The sequence below is a fragment of the Bos indicus genome, chromosome 12 (assembly GCF_029378745.1).
Source record: "Bos indicus isolate NIAB-ARS_2022 breed Sahiwal x Tharparkar chromosome 12, NIAB-ARS_B.indTharparkar_mat_pri_1.0, whole genome shotgun sequence".
Lineage (NCBI taxonomy): Eukaryota > Metazoa > Chordata > Mammalia > Artiodactyla > Bovidae > Bos > Bos indicus.
This window is the reverse complement of record NC_091771.1, coordinates 74,999,917-75,023,574: the sequence shown is the minus strand read 5'-3', so window position 1 is coordinate 75,023,574 and position 23,658 is coordinate 74,999,917. Positions and strand designations below refer to the sequence as shown.

At 39.9% G+C, this 23,658-nt stretch overlaps 2 protein-coding genes across 2 annotated transcripts in view; both read left to right on the top strand.

Annotated features, from left to right (window-relative positions):
- LOC139186165 (ATP-binding cassette sub-family C member 4-like) overlaps window positions 1–23,658 on the top strand; it is a 63,179-nt gene that overhangs the window by 5,730 nt on the left and 33,791 nt on the right. The window contains exon 2 of the mRNA XM_070799968.1: window positions 22,495–22,574. Coding sequence (XP_070656069.1) covers window positions 22,495–22,574 — 80 coding nt within the window. The remainder of the gene's footprint in view (window positions 1–22,494; window positions 22,575–23,658) is intronic.
- LOC139186280 (E3 ubiquitin-protein ligase TRIM52-like) lies at window positions 3,463–5,581 on the top strand. Its single transcript, XM_070800560.1, has 2 exons — window positions 3,463–3,549; window positions 4,887–5,581. Exons 1-2 carry the CDS (start codon window positions 3,463–3,465, stop codon window positions 5,412–5,414), a joined length of 615 nt encoding a protein of 204 aa, XP_070656661.1. The 3' UTR covers window positions 5,415–5,581.

Below are 23,658 nucleotides of genomic sequence, written 5' to 3'. Positions count from 1 at the left end.
AGGATTTGAAATAGCTCAACTGGAATTCCATCACTTCCACTAGCTTTATTCATATGCTTCCTAAAGCCCACTTGACTTCGCATCCCAGGATGTCTGGCTCTAGGTGAATGATCACACTATTGTGATTATCTGGGTCATGAAGATCTTTTTTTTATACAGTTCTTTTGTGTATTCTTGCCACATCTTCTTAATATATTCTGATGGGAGTTCACTTCCATGTAATTTGTCATTTTTGCCTTATTGCTTTTAATATTTTATTTTTGTCTTTAGTTTTTGTCAGTTTGTTTACTCTGTGTCTCAGCGTGTTCCTCCTTGGGTTTATCCCGCCTGAGACTCTGTGTGCTTCCCAGATTTGGTGGACTATTTCGTTTTCTATGTTAGAGGAGTTTTCAGCTATTATCTCTTCAAATATTTTTTTCAGGTTCTTTCTCTCTCTCTTCTCATTCTGGGACCTCTATAATGCGAATGTTGGTGTGTTTAATGTTGTCTCAGAGGTATCTTATGCTGTCTTCATTTCTTTTCATTCTTTTTCTATATTCTGTTCTATGGCAGTGATTTCCACCATTCTGTCCTCTAGGTCATTTATCTGTTCTTCTACCTCAGTTATTCTGCTATTGATTCCTTCTAGTATATTATCCATCTCTGCTTGTTTTTTTCTTTAGTTTTTCTAGGTCTTTGGTAAACATTTCTTGCATCTTTTCAATATTTGCCTCCACTCTTTTCCTTAGATCCTGAATCATCTTCCATATCATTATGCTGAATTCTTTTTCTGCAAGATTGCCTATCTCCACTTCATTTAGTTGTTTTTCTGGGGTTTAATCTTGTCCCTTTATCTGGAACATAACTTTCTGCTTTTTCATCCTGATTGACTTTCTATAATGTGGTTTTTGTTTTAGCCACTGTGGAACTGTAATTCTTTTTGCTTCTTCTGTCTGCCCTCTGATGGATGAAGCTAAGAGACTTGTGTAAGCTTTCTGATGGGAGGGATTGGTGGTGGGAAAACCTAGGTCTTGCTCTGGTGGGCAGGACCTTGCTCAGTAAAGCTTTAATCCAGTTATCTGCTGATGGGTGGGGTTGTGCACCCTCCCTGTTAGTTGTTTGGTCTGAGGCGACCCAACCCTTGGTAGGGTTAATGGCCACTTCCAAGAGGGCTTATGCCAAGGGAGACCTTCCCAGGCTGCTGCTGCCAGTGCCTCCGTCCCTGTGTTGAGCTCCTGCTGATTCATGCCTCCTCAGGAAACCATCCAACAGTAGCAGGTAGTTTTGGTTCAGTCTCCTGTGGGATCACTGCTCTTTTCCTCTGAGTCTTAGTGTGCACAAAGGTTAGCTTGTGTCCTCCAGGACTGGAGTCTCTGGTTCTCTTAGTCCTGTGGATATAATAAAGTCCTGCTGGTCTTCAAGGTCAGATTTCCTGGGAATTACCAGTCCCTTTGTTGAATTCCCAGGCAGGGAAGCCTGATGTGGGGTTCAGAACCTTCACACAGTGGGAAAACTTCTTTGGTATTATTGTTTTCCGATTTGTAGGTCACCCACCCAACTGGTATGGGATTTGATTTTATTGTGATTGCACCCCTCCTACCATCTTGGTGCAGCTTCTTTTTTGTCTTTGAATGTGGGGTATCTTTTTTTGGTGGGTTCCAGCATCCTCTTGTCAGTGAGAGTTCAACAGCTAGTGGTAATTTTGGTGCTCTTGCAGGAGATGAGTGCACACCCTTCTATTCTGCCATCTTGACTGAAATTCTGTCAGTCCCTGTCTTTCAAGGCATTTACACACGTAAATAATTGCTGGTAGTGGATTGTTTGTTTAAATCAAATGGTGTCAATATTCTGTGATCCCATATAGAAAAGATACAGATTCACATTTTAATACAGCTGTCAATTGGAGATCTCAGTTCATAGATACGCACCACATACACACTGACAAGCATAACCCTATGCTGCAGATCTTTTTCATAGTATGTTATGTAAAGGTTGCCCTCGGTTTCAGAAAATTTTACAACAACTGTTCTCTTGGAACTTTAAGATGAATTGTTTTCAAAGTGAAATGACATCTGTGGGAGTGAAAGGAATTTAGGAAATAAAGTAAATGATCTTTATTTAAGATCATCATCTCTAAGCTTACAGAAAATTCATCTCAATTTCTAAACAGACTCTTAGTGATACTGAAATGTTCTCCTGACCCATCGGAAACTGTCTAGATGCTAGAACTCATCTCTGAAAATGTATTAGGAAAAGAAGAGGGAAGCTAGCACTTCTAATGTTGCTTTTTACAAATATCTACACACACTTCTCTTCAGGCTTTGTAGAAGTGTGTTACAAATGTTTGACAGTAGGTGAAATGTAAGCAATGATGTTTTCTCCATAAGTACTGAAATCAATTATGATCTGTTGAGTGTTCTTTTCATTCTTGGTAACCAGGATTAATCTGTTAGAAATTTCCCTCTTATTTAGGCAAAACTCTAGTATCTAGAATAAAGATTATAAGTAAACTTTGAGTGGAAGTTTACTAAAATAATGTAGTTATGTGGAAAGCTATCATGAAATCAAGTTCTCTGTTCTGGAAATATTTTCCTTTCATTTCTTTTTTGCATTTGCATTTTCATATATTGTATCATATGGGGAACTAGCTCAACCACTTGAATACCTGGAAAGTCTATTTTAGACATGTTACATGTATAGGAATCTTTATCCAGGCATTATTCCAAATACAGTCATGCTCCTCACGATGGGAAAGTCTTGCATCTGGGTCTACTGTTGGGAGAAAGTAGTGCTACAGAGTGGCATATTGTTACTATATCAGTAGAAGGAGAAGAGGGCAACAGAGGATGAGACAGTTGGATGGCAACACCAATTCAATGGACATGAACTTGGGAAAACCCTGAGAGATGGTAAGGGACAGGGAAGGCTGGCATGCTGCAGTCCTTGGGGTCATGAAGAGTCAGATATGACTTGGCAACAGAATAACCAGAGTGTCTGCCCTGGGTGATTTTCAGTCGAAGTCCCTAATTTTGGGCTAAGTCAATAATTAGTGATTTCTCTTTGAACTTCAAGTGGATGTTTCTAGAAGTGTTCTTTTGGTTCAGTGACTGATATTATCTTCACTCTGATTGAGACATGTAATGAAAATGTGTATTTTTTGAGCATGTGGTAAGGAAAACAAGGTATCCATTTCTTTCTTTTCTATACAAAGATGTTTGAACAGATACCAGAGTACATCTGGATTTGCCTTATATGTATTTTCTCACAATAAAAAACCCCATAGATTTAGCTTTGAGAAGTTCTCAGGATGATGGATTAATCTTTTTATTACCTTTAAATATTTAGAAAGAAATTAAGGAGAAAGAGATATAGAGAACAGACCTATGGACATGGCGGGGAGGGGAGAAGGGAGAAGGGAAAAGAGGAGATGTATGGAGAGAATAACATGGAAATTTACAATACCATATGTAAAATAGGTAGCTAATGGACATTTGCTGTATGCCTCTGGGAACTCAAACAGGGGCTCTGCGACATGCTGAAGGGTGGGATGGGAAGGCAGATGGGATGGAGGTTTGGGAGGGAGGGGACTTGGGTGTACCTATGACTGATTCTTGTTAATGTATGACAGAAAACCACAAAATTCTGTAAAGCAATTATCCTTCAATAAAAAATTTAGAAAAAGAGAGAAATTAAGAAGGAAATTTCTTTCTTTCTTATAGGTAGACATTATTTTCAGAATTGTGTTCTTTTTTCTCCTATTGGTGTCAGCATGCCTGGGCTCATAAAATTTACTTCCCTTGGGAGAACTATAAATTTATTATTCTTTATTTTTGGAGAGTAAAATGATCCTATTAATAACATTTTATTTATTTATTTATTTTAATTTTGGAAGGCAAAAATTTATTCAAATGATATAATAACCATGTCACTGTTAAGCCTTTTCTTTCCTGGATGGTGTAGAAAATGCAACAAAACACAAGCTGCTTTGACAACACTCTTGCAGTGTTTTCTCCCACAGTTAGTTATACCAATTTTAAAAAAAAAGCTTTTAAGATATACGGAGAAAAATGGAATAATGAAGGATTAAAATCTGAAAATTTCTAGTCAAAACAATCCAACTTTGAATTCCACAAACTCCTGAAGTTCTTCCAGTGAGAACTGAACATTAAGTGTGAAACATGAGACATTCTTCCCAAAGCTACCACAGGTAGGTTTTAAGAGGTCAACAAAACATCACCCAAAATAGTTTTAGATTTTCCCTTTTTTTCCCCTGGAAATAACATTCACGAATCTGGTTCTCGAAAGATTAGCCAAGAAAATTGACATTTTTCACATGAGTGTGCTATTTGTAGAGATTTTTGGCAAGTGCTTAAAGTGCTCATTTCATAACAAGCAGTGATGTTGGTGTCTGTTCCTTGACATTTCAGGGTCAATGTATTTTAAGCTTCAATGTGTTAAATTCTGCTTAAAGTTTTAAAGTACAGATTCTTTATCATTGGTGTCCCAAGTTAGTTGTTCTGTCCATAAATTCAGGTGAACCAAGTTTTCTGATCAAGGAAACTCAGTGTATGACAGAAAATACTCTGAACAGCATTCAGATTTTTGAAAACCAAGGCAAACTGGGATCAGATGGACTACTTTTCACAACAGTTATGCTGACAGCAAGGTTTAAGATTTCCAGTATATTATGGGCAGGCTGATGAAGTCAATGCTTGGTGATGACTGCTACGGTACATCTCACCAGTTTTCTTCAATTTTTGACAAAGACCCATATCTAAAACATATACTTCTCTAATTTTTTTCTTCCAACCAATTTCATTTCATACAACTTCAAAAATACTGTCTTTAGTGCTAGGCTTAGTGAAAATAGCACATCCAGAGTTTTTAAAGCCTTACTCTGAACAAAGTGGGGCAAGGAAGATAATGAGCAAGACAGGGAGGAAGAGGACGATGAATGGGAGGAGGACGAGGAGGACGAGGAGGCAGTAGGGGCCATCGGTGGATGGGGCAACTCCATTCGGGAGGTTTTATACCAGGGGAATGCTGACGAGGAGTTGTTCCAGGACCAAGAGGATGATGAACCCTGGGTCGGTGATGGTGGCATAAGGGACAGCATGGATTATGTGTGGGACCAGGAGGAAGATACGAACTACTACCTGGGAGGCTTGAGACATGACCTGAGAATTAAGGTCAACCTGCAAGAGGAGGAGATTTTGGAAGAATACGATGAGGACGACGAAGAGCTGTACCCTGGCACTCACCTGGCCCCGCCTCCAGCCCCTCCACGGCAGTTCATCTGCCCCCAATGCCGAAAGAGCTTTAAGCGTTGCAGCTTTCGTCCCAACTTGCAACTGGCGAACATGGTCCAGATAATTCACCAAATGTGTCCCACTCCTATTAATAACATTTTAAAATTATGCCTCATCCTAGTATAAATCTTCTTTATATTCTCTGTTTTATTTAGCATAAAAGTGAAAAGATCATCAACTATGGCTTAATCCATTCCACCAATGGGTGATACTGTAGGCAGAAATATTCATTATTGGTATCAACTTTTAAATGTTATTCTTGACATAGCTCTATCAGTGGAAGAAAAATAAATGCTAATTTCAAGATAATGAATAATTTGTATTATTAGAAAATTGTTCTTACTTGATTCAAAATTAAATAGAATTTTGTTGACAGAAATATCCAGGTAAATAAAAAGTAACATCTGTGTAATCCAGCTAGTCACAGATTTATCAGATAAGCTACAATCAAATGAGCTCTTGTTTATTAAGCAATTGTTAAATCTTTAGACAGGGCGAGTAGATTTCACTCCTACATTAGGAAGTCCTAAAACTTAAATGAAGAAAGTTTAATTTCACTTGGTGTCAAATGCTCTAACCACTCATATCTTTCACAAAGGAGACACTATAGGAGTTTCATACCTAATTGAGCTAGCCTTCAAGCTAGCCATCATCTCTTGGTTCCTGTTATATCCAAGTTGCTAAATTTTTTAAGGTGAGGTTAAGGTTTGTAATATTAGGTAAAACAATGAATACCTTATATATTTTGGATAAACATTAAGTATTTAAAAAATATAGCTTTATTTTCTCTCCCCTTAGTTTTATGTCCATTTTTTTTTTGTTTGTTTGTTTGATATAAGAGAGACAACTTTGGTTGTCACCAGTAAACAGTTTTAAACTATTAATGGAGAGGGAGTCGGGATGTAGGTGGAGATGTTGTGATGTCTCAGTTCCGCTGGAACAGAGGTTCAGAATAACTTTGCCAGTCACTTCACTGGCACAGTCACGATCTTCTTGATTGAAGCACAGTTATCTTAAGCAGCACTGATGTGGGATAGCTGTGTGTGTGTGTAGACGTCTTTTGTGTTAGATCATCACACAAGTATAAGCTCCATATTATTACATTCCATTAAAGAGCTGTGAAATTTAAAGTTTGAAAATTGTCCAACAAAAAAGTGATCATTGACTTTACCCAGAGTAAACTGAATGGGTTTCTTTTATTTTTCAATAGTGGTTTTGAACCACTGTGTAATTTGGGATCTGTGGTGCTCTGTGCTCAGAAAAATAGACTTTGGTGTCAGCTCTTCTGAATGTGAATCCCAGTCCAGATGCTGACAGATAGACCTTTGTCAAGCAATTTAACCACTATCTCCCTCAACTCTCTGTACAGTAGGGATGAAAGTCCAATAATAATCTCAAACATTTTTGTGTGTGTGAGAATCAAGAGAATTAATGTATGTAAAGCATTTAAAGCAATGTCTGGCAAATAGCTGACTTAAATTGTTTTTAGGACTAAGTGTCCTGATGAAATTTTAGAGATTTTTAAAATCTCTCTTTTTCCTACAAAACTGAATTAATATGATAACTTGATAAAAAGGTTGAGAGTGGGGAAGGATATGTGTGTTTTCCCAGATGCAAGAGAAAAACAGATAAGTGAGTAAGACTAACAAGTCACAAAACGAAATCTGCAGAATTGCTTTTGTTTGCTTGTTTTTGTTTTTGTGAGGGCTTGACTTCATTCCTGAGCTCATTTTAATTTGGTTTCACAGGGAGAGCTTAATTTTGCATATAAGCACCGAGCATCTGGTTTATTTTTTGTTCGAATATGATATGGCTGAAGTTTATTACAGAAGTATATTGTATAATTAAGGAAAGACCGTGGGAAATTTAATAAAGTTGGTTCTGTTTAAATGGAACATTGTAATTTATCCAGGGAAGTGGATGTAGTTATTAGGAGTAGTGGGAACTTAACTATTTTTTAGAAAATTCTTTAACTGGTAAAATCGGAGAGCTTCTATGTATTGACCTTTTTCAAATAGCATGGAAAGTGGCAAATTTCACAAATGAAAGTTGAAGCTGACCTAAGGTAAACGCTTGGCTGCATGAAGCACAAGCTGGAATCAAGATTGCCAGGAGAAATATCAATCACCTCAGATATGCAGATGACACCACCCTTATGGCAGAAAGTGAAGAAGAACTAAAGAGCCTCTTGATGAAAGTGAAAGAGGAGAGTGAAAAAGTTGGCTTAAAGCTCAACATTCAGAAAACTAAGATCATGGCATCTGGTCCCATCACTTCATGGCAAATAGATGGTGAGACAGTGGAAACAGTGGCAGACTTTATTTTGGGGGGCTCCAAAATCACTGCAGATGGTGATTGCAGCCATGAAATTAAAAGATGCTTACTCCTTGGAAGGAAAGTTATGACCAACCTAGATAGCATATTAAAAAGCAGAGACATTACTTTGCCAACAAAGGTCTGTCTAGTCAAGACTATGGTGTTTTCAGTAGTCATGTATGGATGTAAGAGTTGGACAATAAAGAAAGCTGAGTGCCAAAGAATTGATGCTTTTGAACTGCGGTGTTGGAGAAGACTCTTGAGAGTCCCTTGGACTCCAAGGAGATCTAACCAGTCCATCCTAAAGGACATTAGTCCTGGGTGTTCATTGGAAGATCTGATGTTGAGGCTGAAACTCCAATAGTTTGGCCACCTGCTGCGAAGAGCTGACTTGTTAGAAAAGACCCTGATGCTGGGAAAGATTGAGGGCGGAAGGAGAAGGGGACGTCAGAGGATGAGATGGCTGGATGGCATCACAGACTCAATGGATATGAGTTTGGGTAGGCTCCACGAGTTGGTGTTGGACAGGGAGGCCTGGTGAGCTGCACCTCACGGGGTCACAAAGAGTTGGACATGACTGAGCAACTGAACTAAGCTGAACTGAATTTTAGATTGTCAAGCCTTCAAACGTTATTTACAGAATGTTTTTAGAGACATTTCATGCTTGTTCACTCCAGTTAATTTCAGACAGCTCTTCTACATTTGTATTAGATGGGCATTCTGATATGGCAACCCACTCCGGTATTCTTGCCTGGAGAATCGCAGGGCTGGGGCATCCTGGTAGGCTGCCGTCTATGGGGTCGCACAGAGTCGGACACAACTGAAGTGACTCAGCAGCAGCTGATACTTCAGAACTTCTCCTTCATTAAAATATGGTTAAAACAGCCTGGGACAAAAGTAGGATTCTTGGTTAGTTCTTATAAACTGTAGATTATATTTTTAAAGCTGTTAAAGGCATAATGTACACAACAGAACAAATACAACTCTCCTATAAATACTGCCCAATTAGCATTAATAAATGAATCATTTAAATGCAGTAAATTGCTGGCTGGGTTATATAGTGGTATTGAGGGAGATGAAGAAATATATAGTTCTTGGTTAAGAGTTCTGAGTGAAGATAGAGAGCACCTATGGGGTCGCACAGAGTCGGACACGACTGAAGCGACTTAGCAGCAGCAGCAGCAGCAGCTAGTAGCTGTGTTAGGCAGGCAGGAAGTGAGTCTTGACATTCGACCTCAGTCATATACGAGAAGCCTGAAGCTCTGAAATCCAGTGAATCTATCATCTTGCAGAACTTACCTGGAAATAATTTGGTGAAAAAGAAAGCCAAAATAGGTTGTAAGGACTTCAGAGAATTTTTGTGATAGTTTCTGTACACTGTCTAATGTTTCAGAGATCTGCTGCAGGAGAGAGGTTTCATCTGTTGGCAGTTAAAATTCTCTCAGATATATGAGATGGAGACTGTGCATTTTGCCTTGAAAGATAGTTGAGGTGCACTGGGCCAGGAAAAATACCCTTCTTGGAGATAGTTGTGCATTCTTATGTCAGGAGGAGTCCCGTGATAGGTGGTGTTCTGTTCCCTCAGAATCAGCAATTCTTACCTGGCCCACATCTCTCTGAGGCCACCCCACTTCCTGTGGTTCATGGTTTAGGAATCCTCAGAAATCATGAAGCTGAGTCCATGAGCATTTTCTAGCAGACTTGCTCCATAGCTTTCATCAGATGTACAGTGTTTCAGAGTCACTGTCTTAGAGATTTTTCTGCCTGTTAATTTCTCCACTGTCCATTCCTGACAGTGAGTGAGCTGTTAGCCAAACTCCTATATGATAGCATGTGTGACATATGTGTTATCCACAGGTAAAGGAACTAATCTGGTATAGTTTCCCAGTACCCTACACCTGCCTCTGATACTTAGGAAAAGTAAAGTATCAATTACACCCTGTTCCAAAGCATTTATGGTGGCTGTGGCAGAGGGGTTCCCTGGGGCCATGTGTGAGGTGTGTCTGCTCCTTCAAGGTCAGTGTCCTACCATATTTAGCAACAGGCAGTGTGACTTGCCCCAAGTTACAAGACAGAACAAGACCTTGGATGAGGGGGCTCTCAAGTCCTGGACTTTCCTAATCAATTATGCTTTTTTTAGACCATCTGTCCCAATTCATTCTTTCAGTCATTTGTTCATTTGTTAATCAATTAATTCAACCATAAGTAATTTACATAACTTTGAAGTAGAGTTATTTTAAATGTTTTACTTTAATTATGGTTTGGTAAGAGAGAATTCCTGTAACTTTTAAAAACTCTTTTAATATTTAATGTATTCAGCATCCAGTGGAGCAGGCAGTACCCAATCAGAAGGGTCCAGACTGTCAATGGCTGGTTGGCCATCACTGTTCATATCAACTTAACACCAGCGCTGCCCATGATGTTACTGGCTTATCTTTAGTAATAGATATTTAATAGAGGTTTCCAGTGTGTCCGGTAAAATGGCTGTGTATCATAGATGTGTTGATATGAATTTTCTGAGTCTCTATAACCTGGGTGAGTCAGTCTCCAACATGTGTCTTTCTACCTGGTGTTGCTTGTGCCAACAGAATGAGGCTGAGTTCAGTTCAGAAGTAAAGGAAATCTTTATTCCTTGATCAGAGAATGGAGAGGTATGAGCTTGCACTCTATAGTTCTTGTTCTCTCCCCCAAAGGTAGCCCTAAGCAAGGGTGTTTTACAGGTTTCTTGTCATTGCACCTGCCCCCCACCACCATCTTAAAGCCATTTCCCACTAGGGACTCTGATCTGAAGAGTTAGGTGCAAAGCTTCTGCACATAGTACTCTATGACCACATGAAATTTGACTAAACCAAAAGGGAAAAAAGGAGTTAGACTTTATCTTATTTCCCAGATTCTACCTTTATTTTGTAAGAATTGTTAATGAGTTTTGTTGGTGACAATATGATGGACCAGACACTTCACTTTGAAACGAATTTCTCCAGGTTAGAAAACAACAGCTTAAAAAAAAAGAGAGATTGTTCAAAATATCAATAGAGACTGAAATTTGAGGACAAACTGCTTATTTATAGAAGAAGAGCTTGTTTTATTGATTCACTCAGAATATTCAAGTGCCTTCTATTTAAGGTGTTCCAGTGAGGCATTGGTCCAGGCACTGGGTTAACAGCAGTGAATAAAATAGACAAAATCTCTGTCCTAGCAATGTCTGTTGTTATTGTTAGTTGCTAAGTCATGTCTGACTCTTTGCAACCCCATAACTGCAGGATACCAGGGTTCACCATCTCCCCAAATTTGCTCAAACTCACGTCCATTGAGTTGGTGACACCATCCAATCATTTCATCCTCTGTTGTCCCCTTCTCCATATTCTAATTTAATTTGTGTGAATAAAAAGATGACAAGTGGTTGTTAGCCCCTGAAAGTAAAGAATGGAATTTAAAAGGGCAATAGTTATACATGTAGATAAGACAAAATCAATTTAAATGGTCTTGAGACAGAAGGTATAGATGATTCCCACTGGGTCAGTGACTTCTGAATGGGTTCTTTGCCTGGAATCACAAATGCTACTTTTTAAACCCGGTTGTATATAGTAGAGCAGAAGCTTTATTCATTGATTAAGGAATGAAGGGAGAGCCCATGCTCAAAACACACCTTCTCCCCAAGGGGAGGTGGGAGTAGAGGAACTTTAAGGGATAGGAGGCAGGCATGTCACTGGGGCTCCAGGAAAGGGGCAGAGATTTCAGGGAACAGCCAGGTTAGCTGGAACATGTGCAGTCTTCCACACTCCTTTGCACATGGCTGGAATTATGCCTAGTCCAGTACAAATTCCCACCTTGGATAGAAATCTTAACATGGTAATGAAGCAAAAATAACTTTCAAACAGTTCCAGTCTCATTTGTGCACGGTCATTCCTGTAGTTAAGTCAGAGGTGGTTCAGAGCGGTTGGCCACAGCATCTCTCTCAAAGCACAGCTGCAAAATATCTCTGTCAAATACTAGACGTTTTAAAAACAAACAAAGAGGTAAATTAGGACAAAGATTATTTAGCTCTCAGGGGTGGGTATGGGTGACAAAGGAACATTATCAGAAATGTTCAGTTTCTTCCTTGCTACTCAAAGTGTGGTCCCTGGACCCAGCAACATCAGCAACCTAGAGTTGTTAGCAATCCAGAATCTCAGACCTCACACATGCTCTTGAGAATTTACATTTTAAGCAGATCACTGGGAGATCTAAGGAAGACATATGCATTGGTAGACTCCGTAGTGATCAGAATTAATCTTTCCAACTTTTCCACATATTGACATGTACCAAGATGGTCACTAAGTGGGTTACATATCTTACAGTCTTACTTCAGTAAGAGCCACTTTTAAAATACTCATTTTACTAATATGTTTTCTATTTTTGTGTAAGAATCCAGAAGCACAGAAGGCTTCCCATCTTAAACCAAAAATGGTTGGAAAGCCACTGGGTTTATGGTGTATTATTAGTAAATGCCAGTTGACCACTAACACCTGGCAGTTTCCTTTTTGTAATAGATTGTGTGTGAAGTGTGGTCGATGTTTACAAAAGGTGTATAATCTGGACGTGAATTCAAGGCTAGTAGACATAGACAGTAGTTAAACCACTAAATAGATTATATTATAATATGTTCTGAGGATAGACCCAGGTCTCTGGTGGACTCTGAAAGGACACTGAAACAGTTCTTCATCAAACAAAGTATCAGAAAAACTATGTCTTTAAATATGAGAGTCGCTTATGGCTTTGCTAAGAGCCTGTAGAATCTTCTTCTGGACCCCACTTGTTTGTAGGGTCTCCTTGGTTCTCAGCTATAAACATAAAGATTGAGGATGGAGTCAAATGCTGATAACAGCAAAATTTATCAGCTGAAAGGACAGTGTTATAAATTTTTTAAAGAAAGTAGTGAATAGGTGGGGGTTTGAGTGCATTTTAGGCAACCAATAGTAGCCCCAAAGGATATTGCCATGTTTCAGTTCAGTTCAGTCGCTCAGTCGTGCCCAACTCTGTGTGACCCCATGAATCACAGCACACCAGGCCTCCCTGTCCATCACCAACTCCCGGAGTTTACTCAGACTCATGTCCATCGAGTCAGTGATGCCATCCAGCCATCTCATCCTCTGTCGTCCCCTTCTCCTCCTGTCCCCAATCCCTCCCAGCATCAGGGTCTTTTCCAATGAGTCAACTCTTCCCATGAGGTGGCTAAAGTACTGGAGTTTCAGCTTTATCATCATTCTTTCCAAAGAAATCCCAGGGCTGATCTCCTTCAGAATGGACTGGTCGGATCTCCTTGAAGTCCAAGGGACTCTCAAAAGTCTTCTCCAACACAACAGTTCAAAAGCATCAATTCTTCAGTGCTCAGCTTTCTTCAGAGTCCAACTCTCACATCCATACATGACCACTGGAAAACCATAGCCTTGACTAGATGGACCTTTGTTGGCAAAGCAATGTCTCTGCTTTTGAATATGCTATCTAGGTTGGTCATAATTTTTCTTCCAAGGAGTAAGTCTCTTTTAATTTCATGGCTGCAGTCACCATCTGCAGTGATTTTGGAGCCAAAAAAAAAAAAAAAAAGTCTGACACTGTTTCCTCATCTATTTTCCATGAAGTGATGGGATCAGATGCCATGATCTTTGTTTTCTGAACGTTGAGCTTTAAGCCAACTTTTTCACTCTCCACTTTCACTTTCATCAAAAGGCTTTTTTGTTCCTCTTCACTTTCTGCCACAAGGGTGGTGTCATCTGCATATCTGAGGTTATTGATATTTCTCCAGGAAATCTTAATTCCAGCTTGTGCTTCTTCCAACCCAGCGTTTCTCATGATGTACTCTACATATAAGTTAAATAAGCAGAGTGACAATATACAGCCTTGATGTATTCCTTTTCCTATTTGGAAACAGTCTGTTGTTCCATGTCCAGTTCTAACTGTTGCTTCCTGACCTGCATATAGGTTTCTCAGGAGGCAGATCAGGTGGTCTGGTATTCCCATCTCTTTCAGAATTTTCCACAGTTTACTGTGATTCACACAGTCAAACGCTTTGGCATAGTCAATAAAGCAGAAATAGATGTTTTTCTGGAACTCTCTTGCTTTTCGATGATCCAGTGGATGTTGGCAATTTGATCTCTGGTTCCTCTGCCTTTTCTAAAACCAGCTTGAACATCTGGAAGTTTACGGTTCACATATTGCTGAAGCCTGGCTTGGAGAATTTTGAGCATTACTTTACTAGCATATGAGATGAGTGCAATTGTGTGGTAGTTTGAGCATTCTTTGGCATTGCCTTTCTTTGGGATGGGAATGAAAACTGACCTTTTTCAGGCCTGTGGCCACTGCTGAGTTTTCCAGATTTGCTGGCATATTGAGTGCAGTACTTTCACCGCATCATCTTTCAGGTTTTGAAATAGCTCAACTGGAATTCCATCATCTCCACTAGCTTTGTTTGTAGTGATGCTTTCTAAGGCCCACTGGACTTCACATTCCAGGATGTCTGTCTCTAGGTGAGTGATCACACCAATGTGATTATGTTGGTCGTGAAGATCTTTTTTGTATAGTTCTTTGTATTCTTGCCACCACCATGTTTAAAAACAATTAAATCAGACCAAAGGGGAAAAAAGAAAAAAAAAAGAATACCAAATGAGACCATTGGTGCTCAAAATTTTAGATCTGAGTTTCAAGAAAAGATGTATTTCTGTCAGCTTTTAAGATGACAAAACTCTGTAGTCCTCATGAAAATAGGTTCTCACTAATAGTTTCTTCCTAAGTAGTAATTTGAAAATTTAACTTTACAAAAACATCTCATTTCCCCAATTAATTTTAGTATGCAGTCTTTTGTTGTACCTGTGCTGACTGTTTTAGTCAAGGCTTTTTGGTTGCTAGTGGCAGAAACTACCCAGGTTAGTTCAAAGGAAGAGGGCTTGATGGAAAGGAAATGGACATCTTGCGCAGCTGGAGCAATGCTGACTTTCCTGGAGCTAGGAACTGGGGTCCTCATGGGTATTGGAGCCACTGTCACAGGATGCATGCATGTGCCCAAGCTCCCTGGTCTCTCACTTTTGATGGGTGCAGTGACTCTGCTGTACTTTTATGTTTTTTTCTGGCCTTATAATTCTCAGGAGGGGAAATCAGAATGACTTGGTGGCTAGTCATGGGTTAGGACCCCCTGGTACTTTACTCCATTAGCTGTGGTCAAGGCTCTAGCAGTTTCCTGGTAGAGGAGCACTTATTCCAAGCCCATCCGATAAAGTTAAAGGAGTTTAAGTGAGTGGCAGATTCCTGGGAGCTATATTTGTCATCAAGAGTCTCAGGAAAAGAAAGGGCTAAGGTTGAGATCTGGACAGAGTGGGTGGGGACTGAGGACCTTCTTAGTAGGTGAACAGAGGAGAGAAAAGAGTCTTTCATCAGAATAAGGGTACACAGCCAAGAGTGATGGGAGGTCAGGCCGATATTATCCCTAGTGAAAATAAGAGGCAGCAAACGACATTGCAGGAAATTGCCCTGAAAAGTGAGTTTCCTTGTCTCCTCTCTCTGCTGGATTAAATCTCAGAATGGCTTGGTAGTAGCACCCACCCCATGATGAAATATTGTATGCTTAATACTATTGCATCATCCTGAGCAAGGTGGGACATTATCTCCTCCAACATCAGAAGCTTGGTCTACAAATTAATTTGAATATTTCTGTTTGCTATAGAACCCCCTTCTTGAAATACCATCTCTAAGGTGAACATCCAGATGAATGAAAAGGGCTCTGTTTGCAAGGGATGGGCAGTAAGGGAGACAGATGGGGTGTCTTCCTCTATTTCTCCTTCATTCTCCAAGGCACCTGTGTTAAATCTCAGATGCTTCCCAGGATAAATTTTGGGAAGACTAGGCCTGGTTATCTTTCATGCCCCACAAAGCTCTAAAATTCCCAAAGGATAATAAGAATAACACCTTTCACATGAGAGGTGGCAAGAGAACACAGAAGAACTACACAAAAAAGATCTCATGACCAAGATAACCATGATGTGTGATCACTCACTTAGAGACAGACATCCTGGAATGTGAAGTCAAGTGGGCCTTAGAAAGCATCACTACGAACAAAGCTAGTGGAGGTGATGGAATTCCAGTTGAGCTATTTCAAAACCTGAAAGATGATGCGGTGAAAGTGCTGCACTCAATATGCCAGCAAATTTGAAAAACGCAGCAGTGGCCACAGGACTGAGAAAGGTCACGTTTCATTCTAATCCCAAAGAAAGGCAATGCCAAAGAATGCTCAAACTACCACACAATTGCACTCATCTCACACGCTAGTAAAGTAATGCTCAAAATTCTCCAAGCCAGGCTTCAGCAATATGTGAACCATGAACTTCCTGATGTTCAAGCTGGTTTTAGAAAAGGCAGAAGAATCAGAGATCAAATTGCCAACATCCACTGGATCATGGAAAAAGCAAGAGAGTTCCAGAAAAACATCTATTTCTGCTTTATTGACTATAGCAAAGCCTTTGACTGTGTGGACCACAATAAACTGTGAAAAATTCTGAAAGAGATGGGAATACCAGACCACCTGATCTGCTTCTTGAGAAATCTGTATGCATGTCAGGAAGCAACAGTTAGAACTGGACATGGAACAACAGACTGGTTCCAAATAGGGAAAGGAATATGTCAAGGCTGTATATTGTCACCCTGCTTATTTAACTTATATGCAGAGTACATCATGAGAAATGCTGGGTTGGATGAAGCACAGCCTAGAATCAAGATTGTGGGGAGAAATATCAATAACCTCAGATATGCAGATGACACCACCCTTATGGCAGAAAGTAAAGAACTAAGAGCATCTTGATGAAAGTGAAAAGGGAGAGTGAAAAAGTTGGCTTAAAACTCAACATTCAGAAAACTAAGATCATTTCCTCTGGTCCTATCACTTCATGGCAAATATATGGGGAAACAGTGACAGACTTTAACTTTTTGGGCTCCAAAATCACTGCAGATGGTGATTGCAGCCATGAAATTAAAAGACGCTTGCTCCTTGGAAGGAAAGTTATAACAAACCTATACCGCGTATTAAAAAGTAGAGACATTATTTTGCCAACAAGGCCCATCTAGTCAAAGCTATGGTTTTTCCAGTGATCATGTATGGATGTGAGAATTGGACTATAAAGAAAGCTGAAAAATTGATCCTTTGACCTGAGGTGTTGGAGAAGACTCTTGCGAGTCCCTTGGACTGCAAGGAGATCCAACCAGTCCATCCTATAGGAGATCAGTCCTGGGTGTTCATTGGAAGGACTGATGTTGAAGCTGAAACTCCAATACTTTGGCCATCTGATGCAAAAAGGTGACTCATTTGAAAAGACCCTGATGTTGGGAAAGATTGAAGGTTGGAGGAGATGGGGATGATAGAGGAAGGAATGATTGGATGGCATCCCTGACTCAATGGATGTGTTTGAGTAAGTTCTGGTCCATGGGGTTACAAAGAGTCAGACACGACTGAGTGACTGAACTGAACTGAACTTCATAATTTAGATGGTATCTGCATACACATAATCTCTTTCATCTTCGTGATCTTTTATCCTGTGACTTTCATCATCTCCCTTTTACAGATAAAGGATTTTCCTCTCAGTGAAGGTTGAATGAGTTGCCTAAAGGCCTCTTGCTGCTGAAGGCCAGAGGACCATGATTTGGTGGTTTTCCACTGGTGGTTGCCTATTAATAATTCTGTTACTCTTTTTGTTTCATAACCTTCTTTGAGCAGCCATCATATTGATGACCTATTTTAACAGCAATAAAGTTTTGTTAATTCTAACAAAATCAAAGAAAATATGAAGCTCTCAGACTTTTATAGCTTCAGCTCCTATTCTCATCTCACCCAAGCTGAATTAGTTTATGTAGAATGATGCAGGCAGTCCATGCTGGGCCACCTCCCTTAGTGGCTCGCTCATGCACACAGGGATCCTTTTCAGCCTGATGATCATCTCCAAGCTCTACTCTTCTTTGGCCCAGTTTTGCTCCATGCCCCTGTATGGCATGTTTGCTATGTTGCATGGATGTAGATCCAACTTCTCAGCAGGACAGTGGGTCTTTTATTATCCTCCCCGTCTGCCCCTCTCCATTCCACTGAACTCAAAGCCTGGCTTTGGCACTGCACTCCTGGTGTCAGACTTTCTTCAGGGCTATCAAACCAATGGCTGATTCTTTTCAAAATAATTAGGTTCAGGAACCATTAATGAAGCTAACCATGGGCACATAGAAAGAAGTTCACAATATTGAAGAGTCACAGAACACATCTGCTCTTACTCGCAAGGTCAGGTGTGGTGTGACCTGATATAGAGTCTTTTTTGCTGATGACTAAAAGTTATGACCAACCTAGATAGCATATTAAAAAGCAGACATAACTTTGCCAACAAAGGTCCATCTAGTCAAGGCTATGGTTTTTCCAGTGGTCATGTTTGGATGTGAGAGTTGGACTGTGAAGAAAGCTGATCACCAAAGAATTGATGCTTTTGAAGTGTGGTGTTGGAGAAGACTCTTGAGAGTCCCTTGGACTGCAAGGAGATCCAACCAGTCCATTCTAAAGGAGATCAGTCCTGAGTGTTCATTGGAAGGACTGATGCTGAAGCTGAAACTCCAATAAACTTTGGCCACCTCATGCGAAGAGTTGACTCATTGGAAAAGACCCTGATGCTTGGGAGGGATTGGGGGCAGGAGGAGAAGGGGACAACAGAGGATGAGATGGCTGGATGGCATCATCGACTCAATGGACATGAGTTTGAGTAAACTCCAGGAGTTGGTGATGGACAGGGAGGTTTGGTGTGCTGTGATTCATGGGGTCACAAAGAGTCGGACACGACTGAGAGACTTAACTATTACTATATAAGACTAGTTCTTTGGTTAAAAAAAAAAAAAATAGCACTCAAAAAGACAAACACTATGTCCTTGGTGCACCACAGAAACCTTAGGCACCTTAAGCTGAATGAAAGAAGCCAGACCCAGAGACACCATATTGTACGATTCCATTTGGGTGTTATGTTCTGTAAAAGAAACTTATAGAGAAAGAAAGAAGAGTAGTGGTTGTTAGGGTGAGAGGGGGAATAGGGAATCACTGTAAACTGCAGAAGAGATCTTAATTGGAGCATAAAAATATCTTAAAACTGATTTTTGGTAGTGGTTGCATCACTCATTGAATTTTACACCTGAAATGGGTGAATTTTATGAGATGTAAAATATACCTCACTAAAAATATATCTTGATATTTTATGATACATAAATATTTAATTTTTGTTGCTTAAAAAAGATAGAGCAAAGACCAGATGTAGGAACTTCAGGGTTTTAAGAAACAATTTGGTTACAAGGTATCAGAATTCTAAAGGTGACTGAATCCAGCTTAGAGTATAGACTCTGTTCTTAAAATACAATCATTATGAATTTTTATTTTGACAAGTTCAGTGGCATCTTCTGTGATATTCTCTCTTGTGGACAAGACAGAAAACTGTGAAGTAGAGCAATTAGGAGGACACTGATTGGTTTTTGGATATCATGGTCTTTAAGGGGGGTTATCTGTCTACCCCTGTTACTCTCTGCCTTTCTCTCTCCCCTTCCCCTGATCCTCCCTATCACCCCTTTATTTCTCCTCCTCCTTGTCCCCCCTCTACTTTACATTTTTACACAAGTAATACACAGTGTAGAGAAATAAGAATGGACAGAAAAAATTAAAATTGCATGTAATACATTACAGACTTGTTTCAGACTTGTTCAGGTTGTTTTCTACTAGTGACTTTATAAATATGCCACATTCAACAGATTGATGCACTTACTGACTCTTGGGGATGTAATCCCAGACACGGATTTTCTGGGTCAGAAGGGATACACTCTTAGAATGGTTTACACATATTGTTCAATTGTTCCCAAAAAATCTACCTGTGTTTACAGATGGAAGTTATGTGTCCAAAATATGATCTAGCCTCTAGAATTTACTGTGGTTGTAGCTTTGTGACTGGCTATGCAGGATGAGGGAAGGTGATGATACCACTTTACCCTAAAGTAATCAAGACTTGGGCACAAGGCATTAACTGAGACTGGCTGTCTGAGTCTGGTCAAGAGACTGCAGACAATATAGGGCCATGCCTTATATTATGAGGGATCATTGAGGCACCAAGGAATAGTTGCTAGAAAGAATATGGTTCATTTCATTCAAGTGTTTGAAAGGCTATCATATCAAGAGAAATTAGATTCACCTTGTGCAGTTATAAGGGCAGAATAAGTAGGGATGTTCCAGGAAGACAAGATTCAGTTTAATGTGAGAAATCCTTGAACCCAGAACAGTCTGAAAATGGTTTGGGTTCCCCCTGTTCATCTTTAACCCTCTTCCCTCTATATCCCTGGAGATCTTCCATCAGGGGGCTCATGTTATTTGGATGAAGAGTTATGGCATGTGTGTGAAAGGAATTCATGATAAGGATTTAATATTTCATTTGGAGACTTCTGAGAAAACTTGATTACTACAGGCTGTGGGCTTGAAATCACAGCTGTAGTTAAAATGTGCTCAGTCGCTCAGTTGTATCCTCCTTTTTGCGACCCCATGGACTGTATAGCTCATCAAACTCCTCTGTCCACAGGATTTTTCAGGAAAGAATACTGGAGTGGGTTGCTATTTACTCCTCCAGGGGATCTTCCCAAACCAGAGATTGAACCCCTATTTCCTGCTTCTCCCTACATTGGCAGGCAGATTCTTTACTACTGAGTCACTTAGAAAGCCCAGTCCATCCCAAAGCCAGAGGAAATATTCTGCAAACACCATGTGTTCTCTTAATGTTTCTTAGAGCAAGGAAGAAACTGTTGAACTTTCTGATCTCACATTATTTTACACTCAGCTCACTGGTGAATAAGTGCTTAGTTTTTTGATGATCTTTGATATTAGGTTCAGTTTGTGTAGTCACTGTGTGGGAAGATGTTTTTTCTCATTGTTTCTGTTCTTCTTGTATTTTACACTCTTTGCCAACCCTTGGTCTCTCAGACCTTAAGGTTCACATATCCGGAGAAAGGTAAAGGGGTAGTTTTTACATACTGTTTACTTCATCTTAAAAATTTTTCAATACTACCTTCAACACTTTCTAAGCCAAATCATACTTGTAGTGTTTCTGAATTTTGCCAGTGTTAAAAAGTTACATTTTTCAAAGAAATCACAAGCATTAAACCACATTTTAGATATTTTTGACATATATTTTCTTTATTTCAAAATTGCTACTTTGAGAAGTATAAAATTGACCAGAGGGGTCACAACTTTTGTAACAGTATCTTCAAAACTGCCCATCTGATTTTAATGTTCCTGAAGCACAACTGATTAAATAATAACCCAGTTTCTTACCCCTCAAAACCACCTGGGCAATAGCAGAAAGGGCGTCACCTGCCAGCTTGGAGGGAATGCAGACTCTCTGGCTCCCCCAGCACTCCTGAGTCAGAATCTGCATTTTACCATGTGGACCCTCCTTCAGCTCCTGGTGGACTTTCCCAGGTGACGTGATGCTGCAGAACCTGGGGCTCAGAGTCATTATCTCACATTGGTGGTTGAGTGCCTGGTAACTTACATGGCATCGTGACTGGGTTCTTTCACCTGCATGAGCCTGTTTAATCCTGAGATTTGCCCTCTAAAGCAGGCATTCCTAGAAGATCAGAAAAGTTGTCACTGGGCCTGCAAAAGTGTCACTGAAAGACAGTTTCTGGAATCTGTATTTCCTAAACCTGAGAAAGGAAAATTGAGACATAGGCTGTGATGGCCTGACCAAGTGTAAAATATTCCAGTAGCTCTAGCTCCTGGCGTGGGCACATCCTGTGCTTCTGCTAGCCAGTTGCCCTGTGGAGGACAGGAGAGCCACATTCAGACCACAGAAACTCAGCCATCAGCTGCTGCTCATTCACAGTCCAGCTGTGGCTTGCTGTGCAGGCCTTGGGAGGAAGTCATCTCTGACAGAGGTCAGGAAGAGCAGGTCAGGTTCCCATGTCTCACCTGCAGGCTGGCTTTCTGGAATCTCAGTTATAAAAGAAATTCAGGGGTCTAGGTAACAGGAGTTGCTATACCAAAGTCGTGTCTGCATGCATGTGTGTAGCTTCAATTTCTTTAAATTTGATCATGAAAGGATGAGATATTCATTAGAAATTATTTCTAATCTTCCAGTCTTACAGCCTTTAGGATATACTGTTTTAGTGGATTTTGAGAAGGGAAATAAAATCAATAATGATAAGTGATCTTTAGTCATTACATAATATTGCCATTTTCCTGCCTACATCCCTCTAGTCTTTTTGGATGCTTAAGCATGAGTCTATGTTTGTCACATCTGGTACACCTGTGAAAATAATGACATTACCATGATAGGAAACTCACAACATGAAGACGACAGGAATCTACAATGTCCTGAAATGTGAGTTGTTGTGAACCATTTTGTGGGGGAAAAAAAAAATTACAGAGAGATTATAATAATGTTAATTTTAAAAGTATCACATCAAAATTAATTTTGATAACTAAAGCAAATTTAGTATAATGATTGGGATTAATTGAAGTATTTTGCAAGAGTTTATTTACTGACTTAGCACTTGGAATGAGTCTTAGATAGGATGGATCTAGAAGGACAGAAGATTCTCAAATCCACCAACTCTCCTTGATGCTGCCACAAGATTCCCCTCATTCTTTTAAAAATCAGGGCTCAATTTCAACATCCCACCCACTGATATTTGGTAGAATTTTATCTCTATTTATATATCATGCTATTTTCTCTTTCTTTATCACTGACATCAGCTTATTTCATATGATGCTATAATAAATGCATATAATTTAAAAATATTGTTTTGGTTTGTTCATGAATTATTTCTCTTAAAAGGCTTATCTGGGGAAGTAATTTCTTGTGTCCTGTTCTTACAGGAAGAATTTTGAATCGTTTCTCTAAAGACATTGGCCATATGGATGACTTGCTGCCCCTGATATTTCTTGATTTCATCCAGGTAATGTGACAGTCCTGTCAGAGTTCTCACAGGAAGAGCACAGAGTCTGTTTCTGAAGGTCTTTTCACAGGGGCTGAGGGTGATCCATTCAGCTTGGCAATGTGTCCTGTTGTCTTAAGTGAAAGGTCATGTTTGTAAGAGAAAGGTTCAGTTGTGATTGGGAGGCTGATTTAACATGAGGAACACCTAGGGCAGGAGTGTCTACACAGTCCCGTCAAGGTTAGTCTGAAGCAGCGACATGCTGGGTAAGTGGTTCTCCCTCTGCCTTCCAGGTGTCTGTGAGGGCATTTAATAACAGAATCACCTCTCATGGAAAGATAGCCTGCTGCTGCTGCTAAGTCACTTCAGTCGTGTCCGACTCTGTGCAACCCCATAAATGGAAGCCCACCAGGCTCCCCCGTCCCTGGGATTCTCCAGGCAAGAATACCAGGTCCAGATGGCTTCACAGCTGAATTCTACCAAAAATTTAGAGAAGAGCTAACACCTATCCTGCTCAAACTCTTCCAGAAAATTGCAGAGGAAGGGAAACTTCCAAACTCATTCTATGAGACCACCATCACCCTAATACCAAAACCTGACAAAGATCCCACAAAAAAAGAAAACTACAGGCCAATATCACTGATGAACATAGATGCAAAAATCCTTAACAAAATTCTAGCAATCAGAATCCAACAACACATTAAAAAGATCATACACCATGACCAAGTGGGCTTTATCCCAAGGATGCAAGGATTCTTCAATATCCACAAATCAATCAATGTTATACAGCACATTAACAAATTGAAAAACAAAAACCATATGATTATCTCAATAGATGAAGAGAAAGTCTTTGACCAAATTCAACATCCATTTATGATAAGAACTCTCCAGAAAGCAGGAATAGAAGGAACATACCTCAACATAATAAAAGCTATATATGACAAACCCACAGCAAACATTATCCTCAATGGGGAGAAATTGAAAGCATTTCCTCTAAAGTCAGGAACAAGACAAGGGTGCCCACTTTCACCATTACTATTCAACATAGTTTTGGAAGTTTTGGCCACAGCAATCAGAGCAGAAAAAGAAATAAAAGGAATCCAAA

Excerpts from the sequence above, each read along its gene's own strand:
- LOC139186280 (XM_070800560.1), top strand. The coding sequence starts at position 3,463 with ATGGACATTTGCTGTATGCCTCTGGGAACTCAAACAGGGGCTCTGCGA. Across the intron at positions 3,550-4,886 it reads GGAAGGCAGATGGGATGGAG|TGGGGCAAGGAAGATAATGA; the intron begins GTTTGGGAGGGA and ends CTCTGAACAAAG.